Below are 26,488 nucleotides of genomic sequence, written 5' to 3' on the forward strand. Positions count from 1 at the left end.
TACAATTGAGTGCGATCTTGGAAAGATTATTAGGCAAGTGGGTCAAAGAAGAGAGGATGTACGAGAAGTATATGTAATTGTTTCGCCATCATGAAGAAACAGTTATGCCTTCGTAAGCATCAATTAATCAGGTGTATCCCGGAAAGATCTCTGCCAGGTAAGAGCAGGAAGGTTGTGGCTCGGAGCGTATTAAAAAGAAGATTACAGGGAAGGTTATGCTAAAACTACTCACAATTTTATTTTCCCATGGGACTGTATTCCCCCCTATCAGTTACTGTTAATTTATCGTTTTGTTGTCACAGTTGCTTTGCATGCCTCCCACATGCTCGCTTTTCTTGGCGGCGGGGGGGGATAAAAATCAAACTTTGAAAGCCCAAGGGAAATGGCGGCCGGCCCCCCGACGGGCTGCGCCGGCAGCACCGCCGCGGCCCTCAGCAGCCTCCGCCGGCTCCCGCGGGCGGAGCTCGGCGGGGCGGGGGACTGCGCTCCCCGCGGCGGGCGGGCAGCCCCGAGGGCACGGCAGGCCGGGCCGGGCCGGGCCCCACCTGCCCCCCTCCCGGCGCGGCGCGGCTCCCCGCCCGGCACACTCCACCCACCCGCGGCTACTTGTGCGGCCCTCCACGGGCCGCCTCCATTTCTCCTCGCGGGCGGCCGGAGGAGGTGACCCCGTCCCGGGCAGAGCGCGGAGGAGACGGCGGCCATGTCGCGGGGCCCCGCCGGAGCGGTGCGGCTGCTGGCGCTGCTGGTGAGTGCGGGACCCGACGGAGCGCACCTGGCCGCGGGGGTCCCCCGGTGCCGGGGCGGGGGGAAGGCGCTGCTTTGCCGCGGGCAGGCGGGGCGTGTTCCGCGGCGTTGCGCGGAGCTGCGCGGGAGGGAAGCGCGGGTGCGCCCCGCGGGCGCTGCGCGGGGAGCGGCGGCGGCGGCGGCGGCTCCGCCCGGCCCCGGCGCCGCGGGGGGCTCGTGTGCGGCGGCGGGGAGAGCCCTTCCCCTCGGGGCCTGGCAGCCCTCCGCCGGGTGCCTGTGGCTGGGAGCGGGTTTTCTCCCTTTCTTTGAAGAGTCGATGAAAGCCATCGCCGTCCGAAAGCGACTGAAGGTAGAAAAAGCCGATAAGAGCGGTATCTGGAATGGGTGCGGTTTTTGAGACTCCAGGAGGAACAGGAATGCAGTGAAGAGTTCATATGGTTGCTGTCTTCATGTTCAACATGTTACCTTTGTTACTAAATGGCATTACCTTTTTGAATGAATAGTGCCAGGAGGGAAAATGGATCGTAAAGTACGATTTAATGGAAGTCTTTTTTGCCTTAGAGAAATGATACCAAATTCTTAACAATGCAAGACGCTTCAGGCTTTCTCCTTCCCTGCCCTCACTCTTTTTTGGCCATCAGCCTTTGACCTTCCGTCCTATCGAATACCTTTTCAGGCTAAAAACAAGGACTATTTCATAACAAACAGACGAAAACGCCTAGTTTGTTTGATTTGGACTGGTGCTTTCTAGCTGTTCCTAGATGTTTTATAGGAAGCTCTCCTTCATATCTGCGGCATTCTTCTTTAGCTCTTCGCCTTTCCAGGCTGGCAAAATGCCTGCAGAAGCCAGGCAGCCGCCGCTCAGACAAAGGTGAGGATAGAGGCCAGGCCATGGGCTGCGCTGGGGAGCTGCCAAGGAGCTGGGCAGGGTTCAGGAATGGCTTGTTGCTTGATCAGTCTGGCAGGTGCTGCAGATCGGGTCCTTGCTCCCTGAGGTTGAGATCCTGCAAAATCAGATATGTTAACTGGAGACCTGTTGCTAGATAACTTTAATCTAACTAAGACTGTGGTTGGCCACAAGTCAGCCAGCAACAGTTCTTTGCAGCAAGCTGGGAGTTATGGTTTGGTTGGAAAATGTTTTATCCTCCTTTTGCCCAAAAGAGCAATGGGAAACTTGTGGAGTGCTACTTGTGCAAAAGTTTTCACCAATTCTTTCTGTAATACCTGAAGCCACACCGTCATCCATTTTGGTGGGCTTGCACTGGCTCAGGATGCTGTTGGTTTTGCCTGAAGAGGAAAATTATTTTTCTCAATCCTCATCATCCTCAGTCTCAGCTCAAGCTGGGGCAGGGTACGGTATACTAAGAGTGAACTCAGTTTGGTGCCTAAATGCCTCATTGTTGCATAGAATATTAGAGAAAATAAAGCTGCCTTAGTTGGCTGATGTCAGGAGAGAGAGAGAGGAACTGCTGGGTTTTGCCTTTTATGTTTGGTTGTTTTTTTGGGTTGGTTTTTTTTCCCTAATCTGGCCAAAGCCATTCCTGTGGCAGAAAGTCTAGTTGCTTGCTTGCAAGCATCAGATTAGGGTCATTTATATCTTATGACATGCAAAGATGGCACTGATAACTTCAAAACCTTAAGAAACTACTGAAAAACAAAACCAGTCTCAAAGTAGTGTCTTCCCAAAGCGTCTTCTACCTTAGAAGCATCGAGAACTGTAAGTTCTTCGGCTCCCTGTTTTTCCTCGAAGTATCTCTTGTTCATCTGCGCTCCCTCCCTGCCTGTGGGCTGCATCCCTGTATCTTCGTCCCTGGGTACCTCACAGAGGTCACGGCAGCTTTCCCCATGTCCCTGCCTCCGACCCTTTTCCAGGGGTGTGCGGCATGCTGGACGGTAGTGCACCCGTAGGGTTGGGCTTGACTTGGCATGTGTCCAGGGCACACACCCAGAGCCGTGGGCCTGCCGGGCAGGCGTGGCTGTCGAGGATTATTAGATTAGGAGGTTTCTCGGTCATTTCTGAAGGGGGTGGACATCACATCTTCAAGAGAGGCTATCTTAGAACACTTCCTACATTTGAGTGAAAGAAGAGTTGACAGATGTATGAATCTTACTACATGAGTAGCGAAACTTACTTTTTCTCTGAACGTCTTCTCAGATTGTACTTCCTTGATGTCTGGGATGTTAGACGTAGGCTGGGTATGATGAAATTCAGTCCAGAGTACATTAAATCACTATTGTAATGTCAGAGCCAGTAGCAATTACTTTTCAAAATTGATAGAAACAAGTTAAATTTAAAAAAAAAACCCAACAACAACAAAAAAAACCAACATGATGCTTAGTTTTAGAAGGAGCAAAGGTGAGATAATTCAAAGCAGCCTAGCTTCTATTGCAAGTAACATGTTGAAACGTGGTAAAAATATTTACAAGCATCTGTGCATTGATTCAACAACTCAATATTGTTCCAAAAAGGGGGGAAAAACCAGAGCTATGGTGAGATGTCAAAGCAGGTGACAAATACATAAGATGTAGTATTTTATCCATCCTATTGAACTAAAATGGTTTATTATTTTGGACACCAGACTTCAGAATAAAGTGAATCTGCCCACAAGAGACCAGAGGAAAGCAAAAAATGCAATGTAAATTCCGGAGATCCTGTTTTATGATTCTTGAAGTGAGATTAAAGAACTGGGAACTGAGAAAAGAAAGTGGATGAGATGCATGATAAGTTTTCAGATATATGAAGGGTAATTGTGAAGAGAAGGGAATTACACTGTTCGATGAGAGCATTATCAACATGGCAAAGAGGGAGATTCGGTTTGAGATTAAGACATCTCAGTATAGGTGTTTGAGTTTCTGTTACAGTAAATGGAGATGCAGTGGGTGCAGAGCGCACCTATTTGGTTGGATCAAACTGTGCTTTTGAAGCAAATCTCCGGAGTGTGTGAATCTGATCCCTCCTGGGTGAAACTGCGTTGGGAGATGCATCCATCCACTCGTGGGTGTTTGGTCTGTGGGACCAGGCTAATTCTAGTCTGAAGTAAGAACCACAAAACATGAATTATGTAGTGTTGTGTTCTCAGCAGCAACTATTTTGCTCTACAAATCCTCTTGTATTGGGCTTACAAAGTAGACATAGCTACAGTCAGTGGAGTTCAGAGGGAAATAGATGTGGGCCGACTTTGGGGCAAATTGAACGGCACTCTTATGTCCTTGTCTGTGTTGGCTATATTTCTGTTGAGTATAGCAGAAGTTTAGGCACTTAGCATTCATTTAGACATGTAGATTTGTGTGCTTTAATCTGAAACTGAATCTCATCCGAACAGCAATATGATCAACTTGCAAAGAGCTAAAAATTAGGATAAAAATTAACAAAGACTTTTCCATCTGTAAGGTTAGCTAGGCACCGCCTTAGGTTAGCTACTGAGGCTGTGGGACCTCCATCACTCATTTTAAGAACGGGTTAAACAGTTGTCAGGAAGCACTTAGTGTAGTTGTTCTTGCCCCAGGGCCAGGAGATGAAGTAGCAGATAACCTTCAGCGTGCTTCTCTAAGCGTGGAAGATCTCCACTTGCCCACATCTTCAACGCCACACTGACTCACAGGAGGTGCGAGATCCAAATCTCCGGACACACAGCATACACAAAAGACCAGGATTTACTAGGACTTTCTAGGACTTACTGTTTCATACTGTAGCAAATACGGACGCATACCTTTTTGCTTGCTCAGTCTGCATCTTTACATTATAAAATTGTGTGTTCAAAATCTGTCCTTTAGTCACTTCGTGACTATACATGAACATGGATTTGGACAAGAGCAGCCTTGCACTCCCTGTACATGGCAGTCACTCCCTTCTTTCCCCTGCCCTCTGGCCTATTCCTGCTGCTTTCCTGTAGTATTTCATTCCATTTCTATTACTTCAGGCCTCAGGTTTTCCACTTTGTTTTCTGTAACCACCCAGTTTTCTTCTGACAACGCCTTCTCAGCTCTGTGTCATCAATACATGTCATCAGTAGATATCTGGGTTTTGTGCCAAGGCTATCATACACATCAAATGACAGACATGGCTTTCCTACTCTTACTAAGCCATTTAATAGAAGGCAGTTCTAGGATATTAAAAAAGGGGGAAATTCAGAATTCAACACCTGTTGGATATGTGACTTTTCACTTTTTCTTGAAGAAAATGTCATTGAAAAGTGCTTTTCCTCTTTTTAAAATTTTTGATTCAATAAAAATGCAGGATCCCCTTATATATTTGTTCCAAATGTATTTATGCATCTCGTAAATAAAATTGCCTTTCTTAAACACCTTTTATTGATGTCTTAAAGTCTCTTACGGGATTGCCCATGGACTACAGATTGAAAAGTACAAAAAGGTATTTTTTACTGTCTTAGCAATAAAACAATGTTTTGAGGCTGCTTTGCAGCATTTGCAAAGAAATTGATTTTTACTTTTAGTTATCTTAATGAAAGACTTTCTGTTTATAATGACTAATGGGATTTTCTCTGCTTTCTTGATATGCATCTCAGTGGAAGAGCTGCTTGTTCTTGAACTTCAGACGCCTTTGTTTATACTGTGGTTCTCAGGTTTCCAATACAAGGAGGCTTCTCACCTTGTGCCTCTTGTCTCCATTCAGTATTGAGACAGAAACACTTTTCCCTTCAGTTTACCAGTAAGAGCAGACAGGGATGTTCACGATGACATCTTGATAACTATTCACCTTCTAAAAGAGTTGCAGCTTTTGTTGGAAAACTTTGACTATAAACCAAAATCCTCCTATCGCTCTTGCTGGTACAATCTCATTAATCATAAAAATAAATTTTAAAAATCCATATAACTAATAAAACCAAATAAGATTAAGAATATTCATGAAAACAACTTGGTCTAAGGTGTAAGATCCTGTAGCCCTCAGGGAACTTAGTGCTTGCTGATTTTTGTCTTGAGAATATATACGTTGGGAAAATCGCCATTTGAAAAAGAGTTTTGTTGTGCAAGTCGAAACAGCAGCCCGCTACATTGCTCAACACCGGCCACTGCATTGCTGCATTGTGTGGGAAAGAGATAACATCTTTAAAAAAAAAAAAAAAAAAAAGAAGCTGTTATCAATGCAGCAATCAAGGCTGAGTCAGAGGGATGAATAGGTAGAGCCCAGTCAATAGTCTAGAAACCAGTCAAAGAGAATATAAAGAAATACTCCGTGACTTTATTTCAGTAGGAAATCACCTTTTCTGAGCCTGCTTTGCCTTAGGCATTAGTATTAAAAAAAAAAAAAATCACCTAAGATGCAAAATGTAGGTAGAAGTAATAGTGCTGAGAACAATATTCTCCTCTCTACCTATGCAAAGCTCAAAAGCTCTATTTGTTGGTTTCACATGTTGTAATAATCTACTTTCTGTTGTTGTTGTTTCCCAATGCCTACATTTTTGCACTGTTTGAGGGGTTTTGTTACTTGCGGAGTCTTTGGTGCGTGCAGAGAGGAGTAAACGCAGGGTCTCTGGTAATTTGGTTGAGGCTCCAGTTCCTTCCAGCTAGGATGAGGCACCCAACCGAGGTGTTTAAGGGCGTGCGTAGCTATCCTGGTGCATGAAGAGATGGGCAGTCCCAATACTGGATGTTGGCATGTACAGTTTTGTCAGAGTAAGCATGATTTTCTTGCTAGCACACACGTGTCTCAGCCTTGTTTAAATAGGGAATGTATGCATGCATGCCATTTATCCTCCCAGCAAGGTGCTAAGTAGAGAGCTGCTTCTGTCAGTTACACTTCAACAGATGTTTTGATTAGTCCTTGCTTTTAAACGTTATTTAACCGGTTTTGTTCTCTGATGTGGTTGGTAACCCACCACAGCCTGTATAATCCATGATTTGCCCAGAAGAGAAGGCATCTCCAGGGTGCTGCTGGCAACCAACACTTACTTCAATCAATGGCAAATTCCCATCGTTTTGGAATACTGAAGCATTATTGAGCACTAAAAAATGGTTGTTTAAAAAGACTATAAAGTCTTCATTTATTTAAAAAAAATATATTAATTGCTTATTATCTGCTGGGAGAAAAGTGAAAAAGTTAATAATTATATAATTATAGTGTATGTTTTAAATGTGAATGGTTATGGGTAAATTTTTCAGAAGCTATTAAGGGTAAAGAGTAAATATTAATTGATAGAGGTCAGATGCATAAGAACAGGCTTTGCTGTTCTTATGAGGGAAGTAATGTCAGTTAGGTTTTAGTACTGCTAAAGTGACATTGAATGAGTAGTGATTATCATAACTTCCATTGCAGATCTGTTTGAATTATGGAAATGGACTCCATGTGAAGGTAGGAAATAATGGAAAACTGCTTTTCTTTATCAGTACCTGAAGAAGGGTTCTCTGAGCAAAGTGTCAAAGGCGTGCCTTACTTCAGCTGATAATTATCTTAATTTTTACCATTTTCTGAAATGCGAAAGCTGTGTAATGAATGATGAAATGAAAGCCAAAATGTAAGTGAATAGATTCCTACATCCATCAAACTGAGTGGCGTTCAACTTTGAGAAACTTTCCCTAAAATGTTAAGTTGTAGTTGTCTTTTTTTAACTCTCTGTAAATTAAATCATTTTATGGAAGATGTTAATTGTGGAAACATTTCCAGATGTTAATCTGGAAGCCAAGAGACACAGTAGGGACTAAGCTGCACAGAAGGATGAAGGGTGTAATGCAGAGTGAGAATGAGGGGTAGTTGAGCAAGGATAGCAGAGGCAGTGAATGGGTTGAATAGAGGCCTCCTCTTTCATGTATTCTGTATCAGAGAGAAGGCTGAATACGAGCCAGTGTTGGTGGGACAGTAAACACGGTAATAAGGCAGAAATGGTGGTTTAAAACAGCCTTAGTGCCAAAATTCTTCCCACATCTGATGACAAGCACTTAAATTTTCCAAAATGGGTGTATTTTCACTGACCCCTGGTCATGGGAACTTGCTCATGTATTTAAAGCCTGTCTTACCTAATTCTGTATTGATGAAAAGACTAGTGTAGTTTTCCTCTTCAAACAACTTGAGTAATATATAGGTCTTAGATTGTGGCTCGGAAGGCTAATGCTGCTCCGTGATTTCGAAGTTACTAGCTATTGAAAGAGCAAAAGCTATTCAGAAGTCTGGGTTACAGCAGCAGTAAAGCATTCATCTGAAGTGGCTAAATGTAATGCTGGCATTCAACCTTGTTTTTTCACAGGTTTATAATCGAAATGGCCAGAGTGGTGTGTTGTCTCATCCCAACAGCCTAGTCAGGCAGAAGCGAGAATGGACAGTCCCTCCGGCTTTCATACGGGAAGAGGAGGACAATTCCTATAAGAATCCAATTGCTAGAGTAAGCCCAGAAAAAGAGATAAATGCAGAATACACATAAAAATAGAGATGAAAATGTAAAATAAGGGTGTGGCTGCCCTAAACACATGCACAAATATTTCTTGAATTTTAAAGGACTATTGAATTTCAGTTGAAGATTGGCACATTCCCTTCTGTTTCCTTCCTTCAGCAGATGAGTTTCTCTTGCAGCCTGATTTGGCTCAGCCTCTCATCTTTTCCCAGCCACCAGTTTTCATAAAACTTTTGAGAATGCAATATCTTTGAGTTTTTTCACTCCACCACCCCTATTCAGCTGTTGTTGAACTTGGCGAGTGGGTCCCAAAACCGCTGGTGGTGATTGGGCAGAAGGGTGTACATGGAGCATGATTATGTATGCCTAATTTTTTAGGAAAGAAAGCTAAAAATAAACAAGATGTTATCCTTTGTGCAAGAATGATATGCATTTGGTTCAGCATCACTTTTGAAACCTGAATTCACCGTACCTGTCACTTCTGCATACAAAGTAACTGCAGATGGTAGCAGGCTGTTAGCCTCTGCTTGAGCTGCCCCTTGATGGTGATGCTGGCACAATGCACACGTGCTTTTCCAGATGTTTCAGATACTTGCTGATGGCAGAGGAAGGGTATAATCTCTGGTCTATGCAGCCTCTTCTACCTGTTCCTCTGCAGGTCTGACCTTTCTTCCTCCACCCTATCACTTCCTCAGTGCCAGTCACACTTGCTAGCTTAGGTCCAATCTCCCTTAAAAAGTTGTCATATTTTATTTCCAGGTTTTGCTCAAGTAATTTCAATCTCCCCTGCTCAACTCATTGTTCCAGACTCTCTTTTTCTTTTTTTCCTTGGTCTTTCTCCACATTTTATTTGCCCCCATCTGTTTAATCAGCCAGTTTCCTTATTCCCTCACTCCAGCTTTTCACCTTATCACGGTGGTTTTCCAGCCTTTCCTTGCACTTGTATCCTATCCCACTCTCTTTGTCCAAGCAGTCCCAATTTTCTTCTTCCACAGACCTCTCCACTCTGCAGTTCCCAACTGTTGCGCTGCCCATCATGTTCCTCATCTCCCTGCACGAGATCCTCAGACAGAACATGTAACTCTTCCTGCATTCATCTCAACATCTTCACACTCAAAGGAGTTCAGGAAAATATGTTTTTAATATTTTTGGTTTTTTGTTCATTACAAAAATAGCAAAAATATTTTATTTGCTTTTTTAAATGTGGTTTTATTTACCGAACACTATTTAATCTGTTGTATTCCTGCTAGATACATTCTGATCTTGAAGATACAGGGGTAGTGGTGACTTATACTATATCTGGTCAAGGAGTAACAGAACCCCCTTATGGATTATTTGTTATCAATGGAAAGACTGGAGACCTGAACGTAACAGGAAGGGTTGACAGAGAAAAGACTCCAATGCTGTTTGTAAGTTGAATAGTAACTTTCTCCTTAGAGGTGCCCTTCTATCCATTTTTTATTTATTTTGTTCAAATGTGTTTGCTTCAATTAGTTTTAATCCAGGTTCTGGATATTTGTGTGTATAGGTATGCTTATACTTACAAGCATATTATATATGCTTACATAATGCTTACATTTTGTTATATATGTTATATATATTTTATATATTTCTGTTTTGCGTATGTATTTATATTACAGTCACTCATTGTATTTGCTTATTGTTTCTGTCTGTATTATTTCAGCTCAGGGGTCATGCGCTAGATAAGACTGGAGCAAAACTGGAAGAGCCAATAGACCTCCCAATTAAAATCATCGATATAAATGACAATTTTCCAGTGTTTTCACATGAAGTTTTTGTTGGTTCAGTTGAAGAATTAAGTGAAACAGGTAACATTATTTTAAAAATTGGGGTCTTTTTCATTTAGCTTTTCCCAACACATGCAAGGGCACAAGTGAATATACTCTTTGCAGCAGCATGTCTGCAATAACAAAGATGCATTCTCTTGCTTGTGTAGGCCAGGTTATCCATGTGTGAATGCAAGTTTTTATTCAGCACTAAGCTGTGTAGTGTGATGACAGGAAAGTGTCCACATAAAGGCAACAGAGGACAACACTTCCTCTTATGGCGTCTTTGGTTTGGTGTCAAAGCTACCACAAATCCAGGGACCAGAGTCCTTTAGCAGGAATTGCAGGGGAAATGCAGTCTACCTTCTGGCCTAGCAATCCCAGCCTATTTGGGAGGGACTCCACTCTGCCATGCTCATGAAAACCCCTACTTTATCTATGGGCTGGAGAGGTACTTCACTGTTAAGCACATATGGCTGTGACCTAACCCTCAAAGAACGAGTTAGTGGCAGTTTTCCTATTGATGTCAGTAAACATAAGAGCAACAGATTATTTCCCAGAAAATAAGAAAAGCTGGAGTAAAACAACCTAATATATACCTGACATTGTGTCCCTTTCAATATCACGGTAATCTGAAGAAACAAATTATTGACCATCCGCTTGGGTGAGGTATTGAGTTCCCTTATCTCTCTTTCAGGTCAGTAGCAGCCATATGGTAATTGCTTCTTTGCCTGAAATCCAGTTAATTTTCAAACTCAGGCACTGGACTCTGAGGTACACCCTTTCCCAGGGGACAAAATCCTGTGCCATGAGTTATAAGGGGATGGCACCATGGGGACCACCATGTATTTTGCGTGAAGCTGTTGGAGGACATCAGTATAGAGCAATTGTTTTAATAATGTTTATGTAGAGGAGTTAGTAGTGCTCCCTTTAGAATAATGTGTGAGGGAAATGCAGCTTGTTGTTCAAAAACTTTTTCTTTCTTCTCTATGTGATATCTACAGTTTTCTGTCAGAATTTTTGAGAGAATTCAACCTGTTCTGTGATTCTGGTGCATTGAATTCTATGAGTTACAGATTTGTGGATACAATCCTTTTGTTTGCTAGAGGATACACTGTTAACATGTATTATAGGAACGCTTCTTCAGCTCTATTCGTTAAATGAATAAAGGCAAGAGCATCAGAAAATTATGCAGCGCATCTGATAACAGTCTCTTAATCTGTGACATTACAGTAAAAATACGTGGCAGCGCATGGCAGTGTAAACATACTATATTTTGTTTGCTTTTTTCCAGGTACAATTGTAATGAGGATAAATGCAACAGATGCAGATGAACCAAATAACCTAAATTCCAAAATTGCTTTCAGGATTGTTTCCCAAAGCCCTAGCGCTGCATTCAGCATGGATAAGGATACTGGCGAGGTTCGAGTAGCAAAAATAAACCTTGACAGAGAGGTAAAAAACCCTCCTATTTTTAATCTGTTAACAGCGGTCTTCTGATGCTTGTTGTGTCACCTTCAGCTCCGCCTGCTGGGTTGGAGACCTGGCCCTCTTACCTTCCTTCACCTCCCTTAGGATTAAAGCCTGGTCTGGCTGATGCATGTTTTTTCAGGGATTGGGCGGGGGGGCTGGTGGTGACAGGAGCGAGGTTGTATTCCCCCTGGCACCTCTCTAGCACAGCACCAGCCCCATGGCTGTTGCTTTCTGTCCCTCCCGTTCAGCCAGGGCAGCAGTTACATGAAGCAAGGGGTCATTTCTCTGTGCTGGAGAGCATATGGCAAAGACAACCCAGATCACCGTCTGCAAAGCTGCTGACTGCATCTAGATTTTTTTGTAGCCTGCTATGCAAATCACGGTGCAGAGAGTCAGGATGGGTGCTGCTGTGAGACAGCATTGAAAGCCACATATTACCAGCAACTTTACCTGTGCTTGCATGAATTTTCACTGGCCAGCAGATGGTGATCTGGATGTTAGCTCTGCAGCTGAGGGCAACATCTCTGCCTCTAGCCCTATCCTGACATGCAGGTATCGCTGGTCTTGTCGCTGTTTATGGCCATTCAGATTTTTTCATTTGCTATGTAAGTACAGTCTTAACTCTTCATGGGGGAGATGCAAAAGTCCCAAATCCTTTTCAAAGCCTCAGTTCTACTCCAGCAGAGCCTGTCAAGGTAGTTGTGTGTGAGATTTACTACTAGCTAGAGAAAAGAGGAGTTATAATTGGGCCACAAGAGGGATTACCAAAATGTAATAGAGATAATACAGTGAAGGAAAAATTTTTAGCTTGGTTTAAACGCTTTTTTCTTATCATGGCAGACACAAAGTAGGTATTCTTTGGTGGTGGAAGCAAAAGACCGTGGTGGTGAATTAGGTGGGAATGCTGCAACATGTTCTTTAGAAATCAAGATTTTGGATGTCAATGACAATCTGCCTGTAGTTGAACGTCATGCAGTAAGTACATTTATCACAATATTTGGCGTGTTCCTACACCTGCCAGTATCCCATTGCTTAATATGAGGTTGTGCAGACTTTCTTGCACTGGTGAAATGAGGTAAATCATGACATCTTTTTAAAGAAGGGTGTTTTTCGATTGCAGTTTGAAGGAAGCATTGAAGAAAACAGAGCAAATGTGGAAATTCTGCGAATAAAAGTATTTGACAAAGATGAAGAGTTTTCTGATAACTGGCTGGCGAACTTTTCATTTGTTTCTGGTAATGAAGGCGGCTTTTTTCGTATAGTAACAGATACCCAAACAAATGAAGGAATTTTGATGCTTGTGAAGGTTAGTATATTCTTTAGAAAGTCTTCTTTAAATATTAGAATAATTTATTCCCTTTAAGTTGATATACAAATTATTTATATTCAGTCAGTATGTAAACCGTAAATTTACATGGTGGACACTCCTCCTTTGGTATATTCTTTGTTGGTGTATTCAATAATTCCGTGTAAAATAACAATTTTGTCCAGGTTTACCATTTACATGCTGTGTGATCTCAAATATATCTGGTGAGGCAGAAGTGCCCAAGCTTTCCTTGTCATTGGGCAACAGTGCTAACACATATGCTGTAACCTTTCCCATATTTTTGCTCTCCTTGCTGGTCTCAGTCTAAATTTCTTTATTTCCCATGGCCACAGATAACGTTGCAGGCAACACCTACTCCATGAGCCATGGGCTACAGACTATTTTATGAATTTCCATAACTTGAAATTTCTATTTTATGAATTTCACTCCTCTTTAGTCCACAAGAACTGAAGGTGCATAGTGCCCTAAGTACCTTTTTTCTTTTTTTTTTCTGCTCTGGTTTCCTTATCTGAAAACTGATAATTGTAAAAAATTGATAAGCACTATTGATAAGCACAAATGAATTGGGTTTTTTAAAAAAAAAAAAAAATTGGAAGAGCCAAGTAATATTGAGCACAGATTCACTGAAAATAAAGACAGAATATATGGGTAGGACTCATTGCACCTACCTTACGTTAGTTTAAATTCAATAATATAAAGACATACCTATGGTGCCATCCATTAAAAATAAGAAGAGTAATCTTCCTTACGTGCTTTTAAAGAGTTGAAGCATTATATATTGAGAGTAACATGTTAAACAACAGTTCTTTGCACTGTAGCACCCTTATTACTTAAATAAAGATCCTACAGTATTATTTAAATAGTATTATTTAAATATTAAATGTATTAATGTTGTCTAAATATCAGATTCTGTCAAATTCTGAGTGGTATTTTTTTTTAATTGCTCTAGGAACTGGATTATGAAAAAATGAAAAGCCTAAACCTGGGCATTGTTGTTACAAACAAAGCAGAGTTCCACAAGTCAATTAAACACAGTTATAAAGCACAAACAATTCCAATCAAAATTAATGTGATTGATGTGCGGGAAGGCCCTATATTCCCTGGTGGCACAAAAATTATTCAAGCAAGTGAGAAACTGGAGATAAGACAGGTTATTGGACAGTATCAAGCCTATGATGAAGACACTGGAAAAATAGCAGAGCGCATTACGTAAGAATCTTTTTATAACCATCGTAACTGAGTATGTCAGAAATCACATCTTACTGTAAAAATGTGTATATTGAACTGAAATAATTTCAGAGGCAATCGTTTTCTACTATGCATAATTCACACCTAAAACAACATCATCATCTTCAGTATCCTCTTATGCAGAAAATAGCTGACTTGAAAATCCTTCTTCTTTGGTCATACATGGTGAGACGTGAGTGTGCTGAAATTGTCCGTGCTTGCACACTCCTTGTCATGCCTGTCTACTTTTGAGAGTGGATTTACTGGTCTGACTTCATCCGTCTGCAGAAACATTAGGAAGAAATATACAGAAACATCTAGCAATTGGACAGAAAGGGTGCAAAGCAGATAAGTGTGTGTGTGTGTTTAGCTCTTGAATCATAGCTCTTCAGCTAGAATGTTGTTGATCCGCCACTGTGGCATTTACAAATGGTGCAGACCAGCAGAGGTGCATACCCAACAGTGGACCCCTCTCCCCGCCTGTAATACAGTCTCTCCCACGGGGCTGCTGCTCAGCTTTTGCTGGGAGCAGGGACGGAGGGGAAGAAGACGATGACCAGCAGCACAGCTCCCTCTCCTGCTCTGGTCTCGCTCCTTGAGTCTACTTTTTATAATGCCTCCACACCTAAATCCTGGCTCCAGGGGGAAAAGCAGGTTTCAACATTCAGGGTAGGTTTATAATCTTAGGTTTATAGTTGAAACCAATTCCAGTGGCAGGAGCGTCAGATCTCAGACCTAGGGATTTGGTCTCTGCTTTAAATGAAGAGTAAACATACTGTGAAGCTGCTTTTTCTGCTGATGGTTGTTTTCCTCATTATAAATGTGTACATTTTTCTATGCAATTTTAATCAGATACTTGAAAGGAAGAGATACAGCAAACTGGATCACAATAGACTCAGTCACAGGTGAAATCCTCCTTGCCGAAAAACTTGATTACGAATCATCTCATGTAGTAAATGGTACCTACACTATCACCATGTTGGGTGTAACTGCTGGTAAGTTGAGAGGGTTTTTGTTTTCACACTAATTGGTTTGTTTAGGGTTTAGTTCGCCTTTCTACAGCTATAGTTGGTTTAACCTCCCTATCTTTAACTGCCTAAAAGTTAGGCACTTAGTGTGGTTTTCCATAGGCTCTGTATTTGGAGGAGGACACAGGCAACTCGCTGAAATGGGATGAACCTTGGAATGGGTTCCCAAGGTGCCCATTTCTCTTCTTTGACTAGATGGAGGTGAACTTCTTGTAAAAGTTTTGCAAAGACTAAGTCTGATAGGAATATCCCTTGTCAAGGTAGAAATTGCCAGTATCTCAGAATGCTAATCGGCAGACTTCAGAGTCCTAAGTTTTCTTGAATGCTAAGCAAGAAAGACTCCCTGAACTTCTTGTGTATCTAATTAGAATTCTCCTTTTATAATCTGCATGTTGCTGTGTAACCATACACAGGAAATATATTATTGGTTTTTAAGTTAAAATAGTAAAACAGCTTGCCTTCAGAAGAACTTTGTCAACATGTTTATTAACATTAGTAACGAAATACTGCTCCCATAAGCTCCAGGGAGAGCTCTTTCAACTTGTTTCAGCAATGTTTGTGTTTTGGAAAATACTAAGGGTTTTTTTTTATTTTAAGATTAAATTTTTGCACTTTTAAAATCAATTTAAGTTTTTGTGTTTTAAAATCTTAGATTTTCCTAAGAAAACGGTCACCGGCACAGTCATTATTCAAGTCAAAGATGAGAATGATAACTGCCCAGTTATTGTGAACCCTGTGCAGACTGTGTGTTCAGATGCAAAATTAGTTGATGTTACAGCTCATGATTTGGATGGTTACCCAAACAGTGATCCCTTCAGCTTTACTGTCATTGATGAGCCAGAAGGGACAGCAGAAAAATGGATAATTGCATCCAAAAATGGTAAGAAAATACATTTTTAATTACTTTCAGTTCTTAGGAGTCCTAGTGTTGTAATTTGTTCATTTCAGTCAAACCGACAGTTTGGCTGATTCGGACTGAAAAAACCCATATATATGGAGTCAGGCATGAAGACACATGACTCGCATTCTGCTCCCTTCTCTAATAGCTATAAAAGCACAGTCATGTCTTCTGGGGCCTGTCACCTTCCCTCAGTTGGACCGTCTTTGCCTAGCCTGATGACCCATATATGGTGACCAGGATTTCATGGGTAATGCTGGGATCAAGCCATTCCCATCTTCACACAAAAAACATGCAGTAGTGGAGGATGTTTTTTGTTAAAACTGAGCTTGGAGATACGGTTGTGTTACTGACTGCAGTTGCTCCTAGCTTAGAAATAAATAAATCGATCGGTCTGCACAGTGGGCCTTGAAAAGGGGAAATACAGTGTAACCTGTCTAAGATTGTCCAGCACGGTAGGAACAAAAATAAGTCAGAAATCATAAATAATTTTAATGAGTATTTCAAAATGAGATGAGCATTTTCTTCTTGCATTTCTGTTCATATAAGCCTGGGAAATGCTTGAAAGAAATGCTTCAGGTAGGTTGAAGGCACCAGAAAACACTTTTTTCTTCTCAGACTCATTATTCTGTCCTCTGTAATCCTACAGCATAACACTACAAAGCAATCAGCAGAGTCATCCTAATGGCCAGGTTTAGGACCACGAAGGAATCTTCTCAGCTTTCCTCACCCCGCTTGCAGCCAGAGTAGCAGTAATTGTGGGGATCACAGCTTTTCCAAATAGGGCGGCGTTCCCCAGCTGGGAACATCGTCTGGGCATCTCTTGCCTAGTTGTGTCCTTGACATGACACGGCCACAGGAGCAGGTGGTGTGTTGGCTCCCCGGTCTCTGCCTGTGACCAACAACAGATTAATCTCCTAAAGACTGAAGCTGGTTTTTTGTGAATTCAGCCTTTAGTGATATTTAGTGATATCCTTTTGTGATAGCCTTTTGTGATATTCAGCCAATATCCAGATGATGTGAAAGTTAACACTATATAGGCGGTCGGGCTGTCTTCCATGATAAGTCTCTGCCGGTGTGAAATTCTTTGCAATTATCTGAGACTGCAGTGAGCACGGCTGCTTTGATACCAGCGTGAACTACTTGACAAAAATAAGAGCACATATGCTGTAGCAGCAGCTAATTAAACTTAATTCCATTGCATTGGCTGGACTTAACTGGAGGGGGCTTGTTGGGAGGCTGTGAAGGTTTTATTTCCCTTAGTTTACAGGAGTCAACTTTCTCTCCACTGATTTTTTGTTTGTCTTTTCTTTTTCTTTAATCCCCCCCCCCCTTCTGCCTCAGGCACCAGCATACAGCTGGCATCACAAAACCTGAAGCTGGGCAGAACTAAAGTTCCCATCCTTATAAAGGATTTCCAAGGGCTCAGCTGTGCTCAAGCACAGTCTCTGCAACTGACGGTTTGTAAGTGTACGGATGACGGCACATGCAGAAGTAAAGTTATTGGTGCTAAGTCAGTGGGTCTGGGACCAGGAGCGGTTGTGCTAATCATCTTGGCGTTTTTACTTTTGTTGCGTAAGTAATTGTTTCATATTATCTCAGAAGCACTGTAAATATGGTCTGCAAGGCATCAGGAAAGAAACGGTCCAGCTCCCAGATTTTGTCATCTTGATATATTCTGTGTAGACTCCTAGTCTGTGTGAAGTCATGGCAAATCCCCAACTAATTTTGGTAACATCAGCATTTCACCCTCAAAGGATTTCAAGCTGTGCATTTTAAAATTAATATGTACAACTTCAATATTTGTTTATGGTGCTGTAAATAACAGGTGGGGAAGCAGTAAGGAATCCTTTCACTGTTTCCCACACCTCCCCATGTGAACCCTAACTCTCCCCACTCAAACCACAGCACTCTTTCCACTCTCTTCTCCCTCACTGCAGACCCAGGTCTGGTGCCTTGCTCTGAGCAGCACATTACATTGTTCTTTAGTAAGACAAAAGAGAAGCTCGAAAATAAGAGAAGAATGCTTGTAGTCAGGGTATGGCCATGCGTACCAGTGCTGCATTTAAAATGGCAATAGTTTATTGCTTGTACTAGTAGCAATCTAGCTGTGGCAAAACAAAGTTCATGCTGCGTGACTACGCTCCACTGCTGAAACTGGATCGAGTTCCCCAAGCAATGCTCTAGAGTTGTCACAGGAGCGGTGAGGTGGAATTTACATGACGCCATGTCGTTACCTAGTAGTAAAAGAACAGGAGGTAGAAATGCTGAGTGATATTTACGGCTTGGTTTTGGTATATGAGATCTTCGATAGAAGTATAGCTATATACATGCGTGGTCATCTGCAGGATTGAGGCCCTGGCAGGTTAATTGTCAGTTTGGTCTCTAAGAAACCATCCTGGCATATGTTTCTAGGAAATACCTTGAATATTTGGGAACGTGTCTTCAGTCTATCAGCCCTCATACTGATCACTAGCTCGCTAAAGATATGTTTCAGTATGAGAGCTGACCGAACTTTGGTACTGGCTGTTAGCATGCTTTGACCCTAATCATCACATAGTTAATGACAAACTTCTATTTCCCTGTAGTTATTCCACTGTTACTGCTGCTGTGCCCCTGCGGCTCGAGAGCCAAGGGATTTGCTGCCATACCAGACTGCAGCGAAGCGATGTTGCGTCAGTGGAACAGCGAAGGGGCAGCTCCCGAGGAGAAGGCATGTATCCCTAATAGCATTTCCCTTTGATTTCTATCCAAGTGTTCAGTCTGGCACTTGGCATCTCTTCCACATTATGGGCTGATGTTTCAGGGCTGTACAGCAGATTTTAACCGCACATGAACATTAATTAAAATTAACCCTGTGAGACTCAGCGAAGAGTGCATGGAAGATGAATTCCACCAGCAGCTGTAGAAACACCAGCCATGGTGTTTAAATGCCAACGTAAAGGGGAAGCAATCAAGCAAATGTTGACGGTATCTGAGCAGGAGATAGGAGTGTGGGAAAAGCATTGATGCTGTAAAGAGTGAAAGATTTGCATTTGCAAGCCTGGAATGTTCTGTGCCCCTTTGGGAGCATGGTAAAGAGCAAAAGAATGGGTTATAAAGCTTAGCTTCTAGTTTAAAGTTTCAGGGTGCATTTTTAATTACTTCCCTGTGTATTTGCCTTCTTAAACAGAGTAAATTCTTTAAAAAAAGGTGGGGGGAAGAAGAAAGAGCAGATCTGCAGAGGGAACAGTGAATGCCAAGAGAAGTTTGCCCTTTCTTGTTATGCTACAAAACCCAGTTTTCAAAAAAAAGGGCATGACACTGGCATGCTTTTGCACAATAACAAAGAAACAAAAGTAAGGTAAAAGACACTGATTTAGGGCCAATGCTCACCAAATTCTTTTACCAAATTCTTGATAAAAGACAATTAGCTTAACAGGGAAGCCAAACTGCTAGAAAAGAAGAAAGGGTCAGGCAGCACCATAGAGGTAGCAGGCAGTGCACACTCCCCCAGTGTGTGTCTGGGGAAGGCTGGGAAGAGTCTGTCTTGGAACAACTGAGCTCCCTGGAGTTTTGCAAGCCTTTTTTTGGTGTTTTTTTTTTCCTGCTTTCACTCCCAACCCTTTGAGTTTCAAGAAAACAATGATCTATAGAAACATTTCCATGATCCTCCTTGGGAACGCAGTGTATTTCAGGAGGCCCTTTACTCTTTGCAGCAACATGTATAAGTGTGAATTCGAACAAGTCATAAGATGGCACCCTCCCAGGTCCCACCCAGCCCCGCTGCTGGTTTGGTGAGTTCCATGTGCTAGACAGCGCAGCTTTCATGTCACATCCTAATTTGTGTTATTTATGTAGCCAGTGCTAAGCCTCTTCCCACCCACTGCACTGGGGAGCTTGAGAGGAGCAACCAGCGGAGCAGCAACAGCAGTGGCAGCAGCAGCAGCAGGAATGAGTGGAGAGGAAACTGCAGCAGGAGGAAGCAGCTCTGCCTCTCATGTGAGAGAGCATCACAACACTATTACCAAGGAAAGATGGGAAGAGCAAAGACATCTCCTTTCTGGTGCTGAGTATGGAGCCATGGCAGCTGGAGGGGCTGAAGGCATGATGGGTGTAGAAGGCAAGACGGTGGTGGCTGGAGGAGGAGTCGCAGTAGGAGCAGCAGGAGCCATGAATGAAGGATTTTTAAGAGACTACTTCAATGACGTAAGCATGTGACCCGAAAATAACAGTATTTTGATATTTACACTTATTACACTTAGCGTTGTGAAATGCTGTTCATGTTATTGCAAACACAGCTGAGTAGATATCTATATAAACAGTCCTGATACAATGGCCAATGTTGCATGCACGTGGAGTGGGGGCATTAAAGATTTTTGGGTTAGGCTTGCACGTGGGACTTGGAGCATGACAATGCTTGGTCTTGTAGTACTGGGTGCTTATAAGATCTCCCACAATGAGACCCTTCTCTCAAGGGAGGTACTTGGGAATGAGATCCAGAATATTCAGCAATGACCAAGGAGCCCCTTGCCCAGGAAGAAGCCATGAGAAAGACTATGTGATATAAATCTCAGGGACTTAAGCACATTAAATTGGCCTGTAGGGAGGTACCTATGACTCATCATGAGTCACAGCTACAAACTTTATAATGGAGCAGGTTTTTGAAAGATAAGCCATGGATGTCAAATGGTAGAGGGTGCGTCTGCATTTTCAAAGTAGCTGAAGTAAGCGGTGCTGGACTTGTCTCTTTGCCCAGTAGCCTGGGTAGAGGGCCATTCATCAGAAGTGTGAGGCACATGTTGCAATCCCCTTTCTGACTTTTTTTTTTTGGTGACCTAACCATTGACCAATAGGCTATTCCTACTGCTTGCAGCCATTCCTCTTTGCGTAATGCACATCATTAGGCTGGTGAGCTCCTTATAGAGGAAGTTTCACTTCTGTATGCCAGGGAGTGTATGAATTGTCCATTGCCTGTACAAACAAAACATCACACCCTACAGCTGGGTGATGATGGGGTTCTGCAGGGGAGTAGCTGTGCAGCTTTGAATCACCACCTCAGGCCAGGGAATGATTTGAGCTTAAGACACTTGTATGTCTCCTGAGTGCTCTAGCTACTGGTCTTCTGGGTGAACAGATGCAACAGTAGCAGTTCTGCTTTCCTTCCACTCTTTGCGCTTCCTAATATTAAGACATAGTTTAAGCATAGCTGCCTGCTGAAGTCCTGCAGGAGGACTTCATAAAGGTCATACTAGAGTAACCTTTACAACTTCTGGGAGGCTAAAATATCTCAGATTACAGAAAAGGAAAAAAAAAAGCAGACAAGTTACCAAACCAAATAGTTTCAGATGTGTGCTGTTTTTTGTAGAAGCATCTTGGGTAATGTGTCTACTTCCAGGATCAAGTGCAGATAAACATACACAGTCAATTTGGGTCTGGATATATACCACATGACACAGCTGCCTGAGCTAATATGCACTCCAGAACTTAAAATGTGGCAGAAAAGTGGTTCTGAGCACAAGCCAGCAACCGTATTCGGTAAAGCTGGTTCAGCAGGCCCAGAGGATTTGGCTGTCTTCACTCCTGGAACCGCAGCTGGTGCAAGCATGTACCTGGATATTTGTGCTAGCGCTGGCAGCAACTCCACTGCACAGGCTGCTTTCAGACTGAGCTGGCCCTGGAAGCACTGTAGGCAGAACCCGTGAGCCCTCCTTCTTGCGAAGTGGCCTGCATAGAGCCTAAAAATGTATATGCTGGACTATGTTCCCATACTTATCAAGCCAGTTAACTTTGTGATTTGTTTGCTCTTGGGCTACTTGGGTGTGATCCTGCAGGCTGTGCTAGTGAAAGGGCCATGGTAGGTGATGACATGTCAGCACATACTCATTAAACGTATGTTTAAATGTTAGGATACGCTCAGGTGTGGTTTTGGCACTCTCCTACAAACACCTAGTTACAGGTGAAGTTCATTCACTGAACCAAAATAAAAGCAATCTGTTTGTGAGGATGGAGCAGTACCACAAAGGGCACAATTCCTGGTAGGAATAGCAGCAGGTGGCGATAGCACCCAAGGTTTTAAATTTAATTTCAGATTTTTCTTCTCATCAAGTGTACTGTCAAGTTCAGACTAACTTCAAAAAAGCAAAAAGCACTTTTAGGTACTGCCCTTGGTTGGTTGACGGTTTCTGTGGGTTCAGTTAAATTTTCTTATTTTAACCTTTTTGACCAAGTATTCCTGATTTTCAGATTTATTAAGTTTAGAGCTGACATTAATGAACTTTTGCTTGCTTTTGTTTTCTGTCTGTAGAAAGCTGTCTCTTTTGCGGATGAAGATGAAGCCCAAGCTGCAAATGACTGTCTCCTGGTTTATTCCCAGGGAGAGTCAGGCTCCCCCCACGGCTCCATCGGCTGCTGCAGCTTTATTGAGGGTGATCTTGACGACCACTTTCTTGATGATTTAGGAGACAAATTTAAGACTCTAGCAGAAATATGCATAGGCAGACACATCAACATGAGAGACGGTAGCTCAGGTTTCGGTCTTAATGACGCAAAGTCACAGTTCTTAGATCAGCAAAACACTTCCAGCTCGGAACAAGCCTTTGCCTCAGGCAGCTGCTTCCAGCCCGCCCCACCGGTGCATGTGGGTGGTGGCACAGGAGAAGACACCGTGTCCAAGGAGGTGTTCGTGGAAACAACCTTTGCATCCCGCTCTGGGCAGCATGATGTCCGGCCCCTTCCCACGGCCCACGCAGAGACCAATTTCACCATGACAGAAACGTCCTACTCTGCGGGGGCTCCTGCCTGCTCAGCTGCTGTCTTTCTAGACCCCCAGTTTAAGGAGAACGTAGTGGTGACAGAGAGAGTGCTGGCACCTGCATCGAGCTTGCAGGGTATGGTGGAAATCCCCGACTTGCCGCACACCAGTAATGTGGTGGTTACGGAGAGGATGGTGAAGTCGGAGGGCGCTGGGCTGGGAGCCCTGACGGTTCAGGATCTCCCTGACTCCCAGTATGTCGTGGTGAGGGAGCGGGAGAGGGTGCTTGTGCCTGCTGCAGAGCAGGGCTCGCTCAGCTTCCCCGCTTTGGCAGAGGGGCGCAGCGTGGTGGTGAACGAAAGGGTGGTGGCAGCCTCGGGGATGCAGAACAGAGCCGAACAGGCTGCGGTTGCTGGCTCGGGAAGGCAAGAGCACGTGCTGATCACAGACTCCCTGCTTAACCAGGCGGGCTCCAACTTAGAGGGGCCGCCTCCTGCCAGTGCCACGCTGAGCAAGTCTTCCAGGGTCACCAAATACAGCACGGTACAGTACACTCGCTCGTAGCCTGGCCCCTTGCGAGGGTGGTGGTGTCCAGCACCCTTGTGTCAGTGTGCGTCTTGCCAGGGGCTTTTTCTTGAGACCCGAATTTGCTGGAGCTTTCAGGATGATACAGACTCACTTGCGGTAGTTTGTATAAGTAAGGATTATGACCAAGAAGCTGTTGTTATTAGGCAGCATTGGCAGCGATGCTTTTGAAGTGGAAAGATACGGGAAATAATAATACTTTTTTTTTCCTTGTTTGCTATTTTTGTAATTGCTTTTTATTATTTAGTTAGTGTAATAATACCACATAAACACAGCTGCATAGTTATGGGAAAGCAGAAAAAAAAGTCTAAAATCTAGTGATGGGTAGTAGCATGCAAAGCACAAGTTAGGTTTCTGACCTGCCGTTCAGTGTATCTGCTGAAGTCCCCCCGAAGGGGCATCAGTTTCCTATTGCTGTTTGCCATCTGTTACTTTGTGGGCCAGGACAGCTGCCCCTGAGCTGCAGCTGCAGATCTCTGCACCTTGGTGAACTGCTAAGAAATCTCTCCTTCCTGAGAAGCCCAGGCCACCAAAGTCAGTACGGCTTCAGGGCAGTGGTCTGTTGATCTCCTGGAGGGGTGTCACAACTTTGGGTTATGAGCGTTTGTACCTTAAGCAAACAATACTTGCGTATTAGCACAGGGGTTAAAGAGAGCAAGTAGCAAAAAAGCTGAGAACTGCAATTTTTTTGGTACCTCGACGTAAAAATTCTATTACTTGGTGTGGGTCTCGGCTGACATGGACAAGTAAGCATTTGCATCATACGGATTTTTCGCTGGCTCCTAATTGGTCCTTTAATAGTGCATGAGAAACAGCCAAAACCTACCTTAGCTTTAAAGCCAGAGATTCAGTCAGTGGCTTTGCTAGCAAAGTTTATGGCCCTTAGAGACCTGTAGGATCTGATTTACAAGTGCAATTAGCTAAGTGATTTTAATTCTGTCTGTGAACTCACAGATACAAGCACAGAAGTGCAGCCGGGACGGGGGGGTGGGGTGTCTGTGTGTGTGTCTGCGTGTGTGGTTCCACTGGCTCCAGTGGCCTGTGTCATGCCATATAATGGCACTTTTCCTTAGCTCTGACAAAACAAGAGAAAGCTTCCTATAATTCTGCAATACTTACAATTACTTTTCTTTCCATGAAGTTTATGTGGAAGAGAGTACTGCATACTGTTTGGCACTATGTATATATGCACATGTAAATATTTATTTGTATGCAGTTTGAAACATTTTTAAAGTGAATTTTATAGCCATACACTCTGTATGTTTTGTCAGAGTAGAACGAAGTATTTTAGATTAGGTATTGGTACTGTGTTTATTTCATATCTGTAAAATCAGCAAAGCTGGTCATATGGTAATGCAAAGCCCGTGCACCTGCAGAGATTTCTGGTTGCCTCCATCTCTCCTGGAGCTTTCCTACAGCTGCAGTGTTATGTTTTCCCCTGATATGTTGTGCCTTTGACTAGAAATGCTTTCAGTGTATTTCATTTTCCTGATAAGGATGTAAAAGTTGATTCAAAAACATAAACATAAAAAGTAGGAACTATGGCTGTGTTCAACAGGGTGCATCTTGACAGATGGGCCATTACATTAAGTGGAGGAGTACTTCCAAGCAAATCAAACTACTCGCTTGCTTGGACCTGTTGGTTATTTATCTCTTAAACTTCATTTTTAAAGTACATGTATTTACTTTGAAGCGAGCATGCAGTTTTATGTGGTCACCACTTTTTCCTGTAGTTAGAGGGAGTGAACTTATTTCTGACTTTTTAATGGAGTATTTCTATGGTTTTATGCAATCTCAAAATAAAGAACTCTACTGTATATTTTTTTTATTCTTCATTCAGTTTTAAGACAATTACCCCAGTGAAAACACTGACTTTCCTACTGCAAATAAAACTTTAAAGATAGAATGAGGATTGGGATTTCCCAATCCTGATACCCTGATACCTTTCAGATATCCTGAAGGAATATCTGAAAGATACAGATGTAATAGAAGTTGGTGTCCTGCTAATTTACAGATTCTGATAAAAATGTGAATTCTGCCTGCTGGTTAAGCACACTAAATTCTGTAACAACTTGATGCAAGACAACAGTATTCCATCCACGGATTTACTTGGCTTTGAGTCAAACTCTTCTAATCAGTTTATACTTCCAAACAACATGTCATAAAATATTGTCTCAGTTTTATAGTTGTTAAAACATACAGTTGTTAACATCCAGAAGAGGACGTAAGAGTCAGGACTGTGTCACAGAAATCCTGACTTCCTTGTGTATTGTTTATATAAAAACTTTTATCACAAGTTTGCTAGTGCTGTAAAGAGTCTATTTGAATAGAGTCATTAAGAGTGAATCTCCATTATTTGGCTTAGTCTTGTACCAAGACTTCAGATGCTATCAGCATGTGCTAATGCTGGCAGAACATCCATCAGATTAAATAAGTCACTTCTAATGGAGCTGTGTTTTGTAAATGGTGGTGGCTGGTGGGAGGAATGCACAGACCCAAACTAATGGAAACCACCACTAGATAACCCTGAGACCAGGACTAGCCTTAGACACTCATCTTTGCGAAAGATGCCTCATTCTGACTTCAAAAGTAAAAATGAAGTCTGTAATTTTCTTATCTAAAAATAACAGAGCACAGCTATGCTGAAATACCAGTGTGACAGGGACTGTATCCACGCTGCTCTTCCGTGATTTGTTTTTCCTGCGGATCCTCACTCAGTATGTCAGACTCCACGAGTATGAACCAGCATGCCGCAACAAGGACGCGGGTGTCCCAGGCAGCAGGGCAAGTGGAGTGCCTGTCCTGAGCACCCACAAGAAAGTATTTCCCGTGTCGTGCCTTGGTGTATACTTGGAGCCAGGCTAGACTTTGCAAGACAGGATGATCTCTTCCAGGCTCTATTCTTTCCTGGGAATTTGACCATTGCCCACCATCAAAGGCTTAAAGCTTGTCGGGGTTATCAGCAGTAAATCAGTTTTTAAAAGGTTAAATAAATTAGCTGCTCTCCCGAGGAGAGTGATGGTGTTTATGGCCTTGAGGCATCCCAAAAATGCATCACTCCCCCTGCTTGCTCTGTGGTAGCAGAGCTACCAGCTCTGGCTGTCTCCTCTGCTGGCCCCTTCTCTCTCCTGGTGGCCTTTGAGCTCCCCGTGAGCTGAAAAGGCCATGACAACCATCTACTCTTCTTGCCTTGTGGGTAGGAAAGCTGTCCTCTGCCTGGCACCAGCACAGGCTTTTCAATGCACCCCTCCAGGTGAACCAACCTGGGTGAAAATCAGGGGGGAATCGGTGTCAAACTCCTTTTGCATGCGAGGACACGAGGCTGGGCTGAACAGGGCCCCCA

At 43.0% G+C, this 26,488-nt stretch overlaps 1 protein-coding gene across 1 annotated transcript; it reads left to right on the forward strand.

The window, feature by feature from the left end:
- Window positions 1-557: 557 nt before the first annotated feature.
- Window positions 558-25,065, forward strand: DSG2 (desmoglein 2). The gene is made up of 15 exons (XM_075494551.1): window positions 558-745; window positions 7,019-7,054; window positions 7,944-8,078; window positions 9,338-9,496; window positions 9,772-9,916; window positions 11,169-11,329; window positions 12,188-12,322; window positions 12,468-12,653; window positions 13,624-13,883; window positions 14,754-14,896; window positions 15,582-15,809; window positions 17,172-17,402; window positions 18,416-18,544; window positions 19,672-20,015; window positions 22,114-25,065. Exons 1-15 carry the CDS (start codon window positions 701-703, stop codon window positions 23,122-23,124), a joined length of 3,348 nt encoding a protein of 1,115 aa, XP_075350666.1. The 5' UTR covers window positions 558-700; the 3' UTR covers window positions 23,125-25,065.
- Window positions 25,066-26,488: the final 1,423 nt, after the last annotated feature.

This window comes from Mycteria americana, chromosome 2 (assembly GCF_035582795.1).
Source record: "Mycteria americana isolate JAX WOST 10 ecotype Jacksonville Zoo and Gardens chromosome 2, USCA_MyAme_1.0, whole genome shotgun sequence".
Taxonomy (NCBI): domain Eukaryota; kingdom Metazoa; phylum Chordata; class Aves; order Ciconiiformes; family Ciconiidae; genus Mycteria; species Mycteria americana.

Bases quoted from the DNA above. Each gene is read 5' to 3' on its own strand.
- DSG2 (XM_075494551.1), top strand. From the start codon at position 701: ATGTCGCGGGGCCCCGCCGGAGCGGTGCGGCTGCTGGCGCTGCTG. The intron at 13,884-14,753 runs GTAAGAATCTTT...AATTTTAATCAG, and splicing joins AAAATAGCAGAGCGCATTAC to ATACTTGAAAGGAAGAGATA. The intron at 17,403-18,415 runs GTAAGTAATTGT...ATTTCCCTGTAG, and splicing joins GGCGTTTTTACTTTTGTTGC to TTATTCCACTGTTACTGCTG.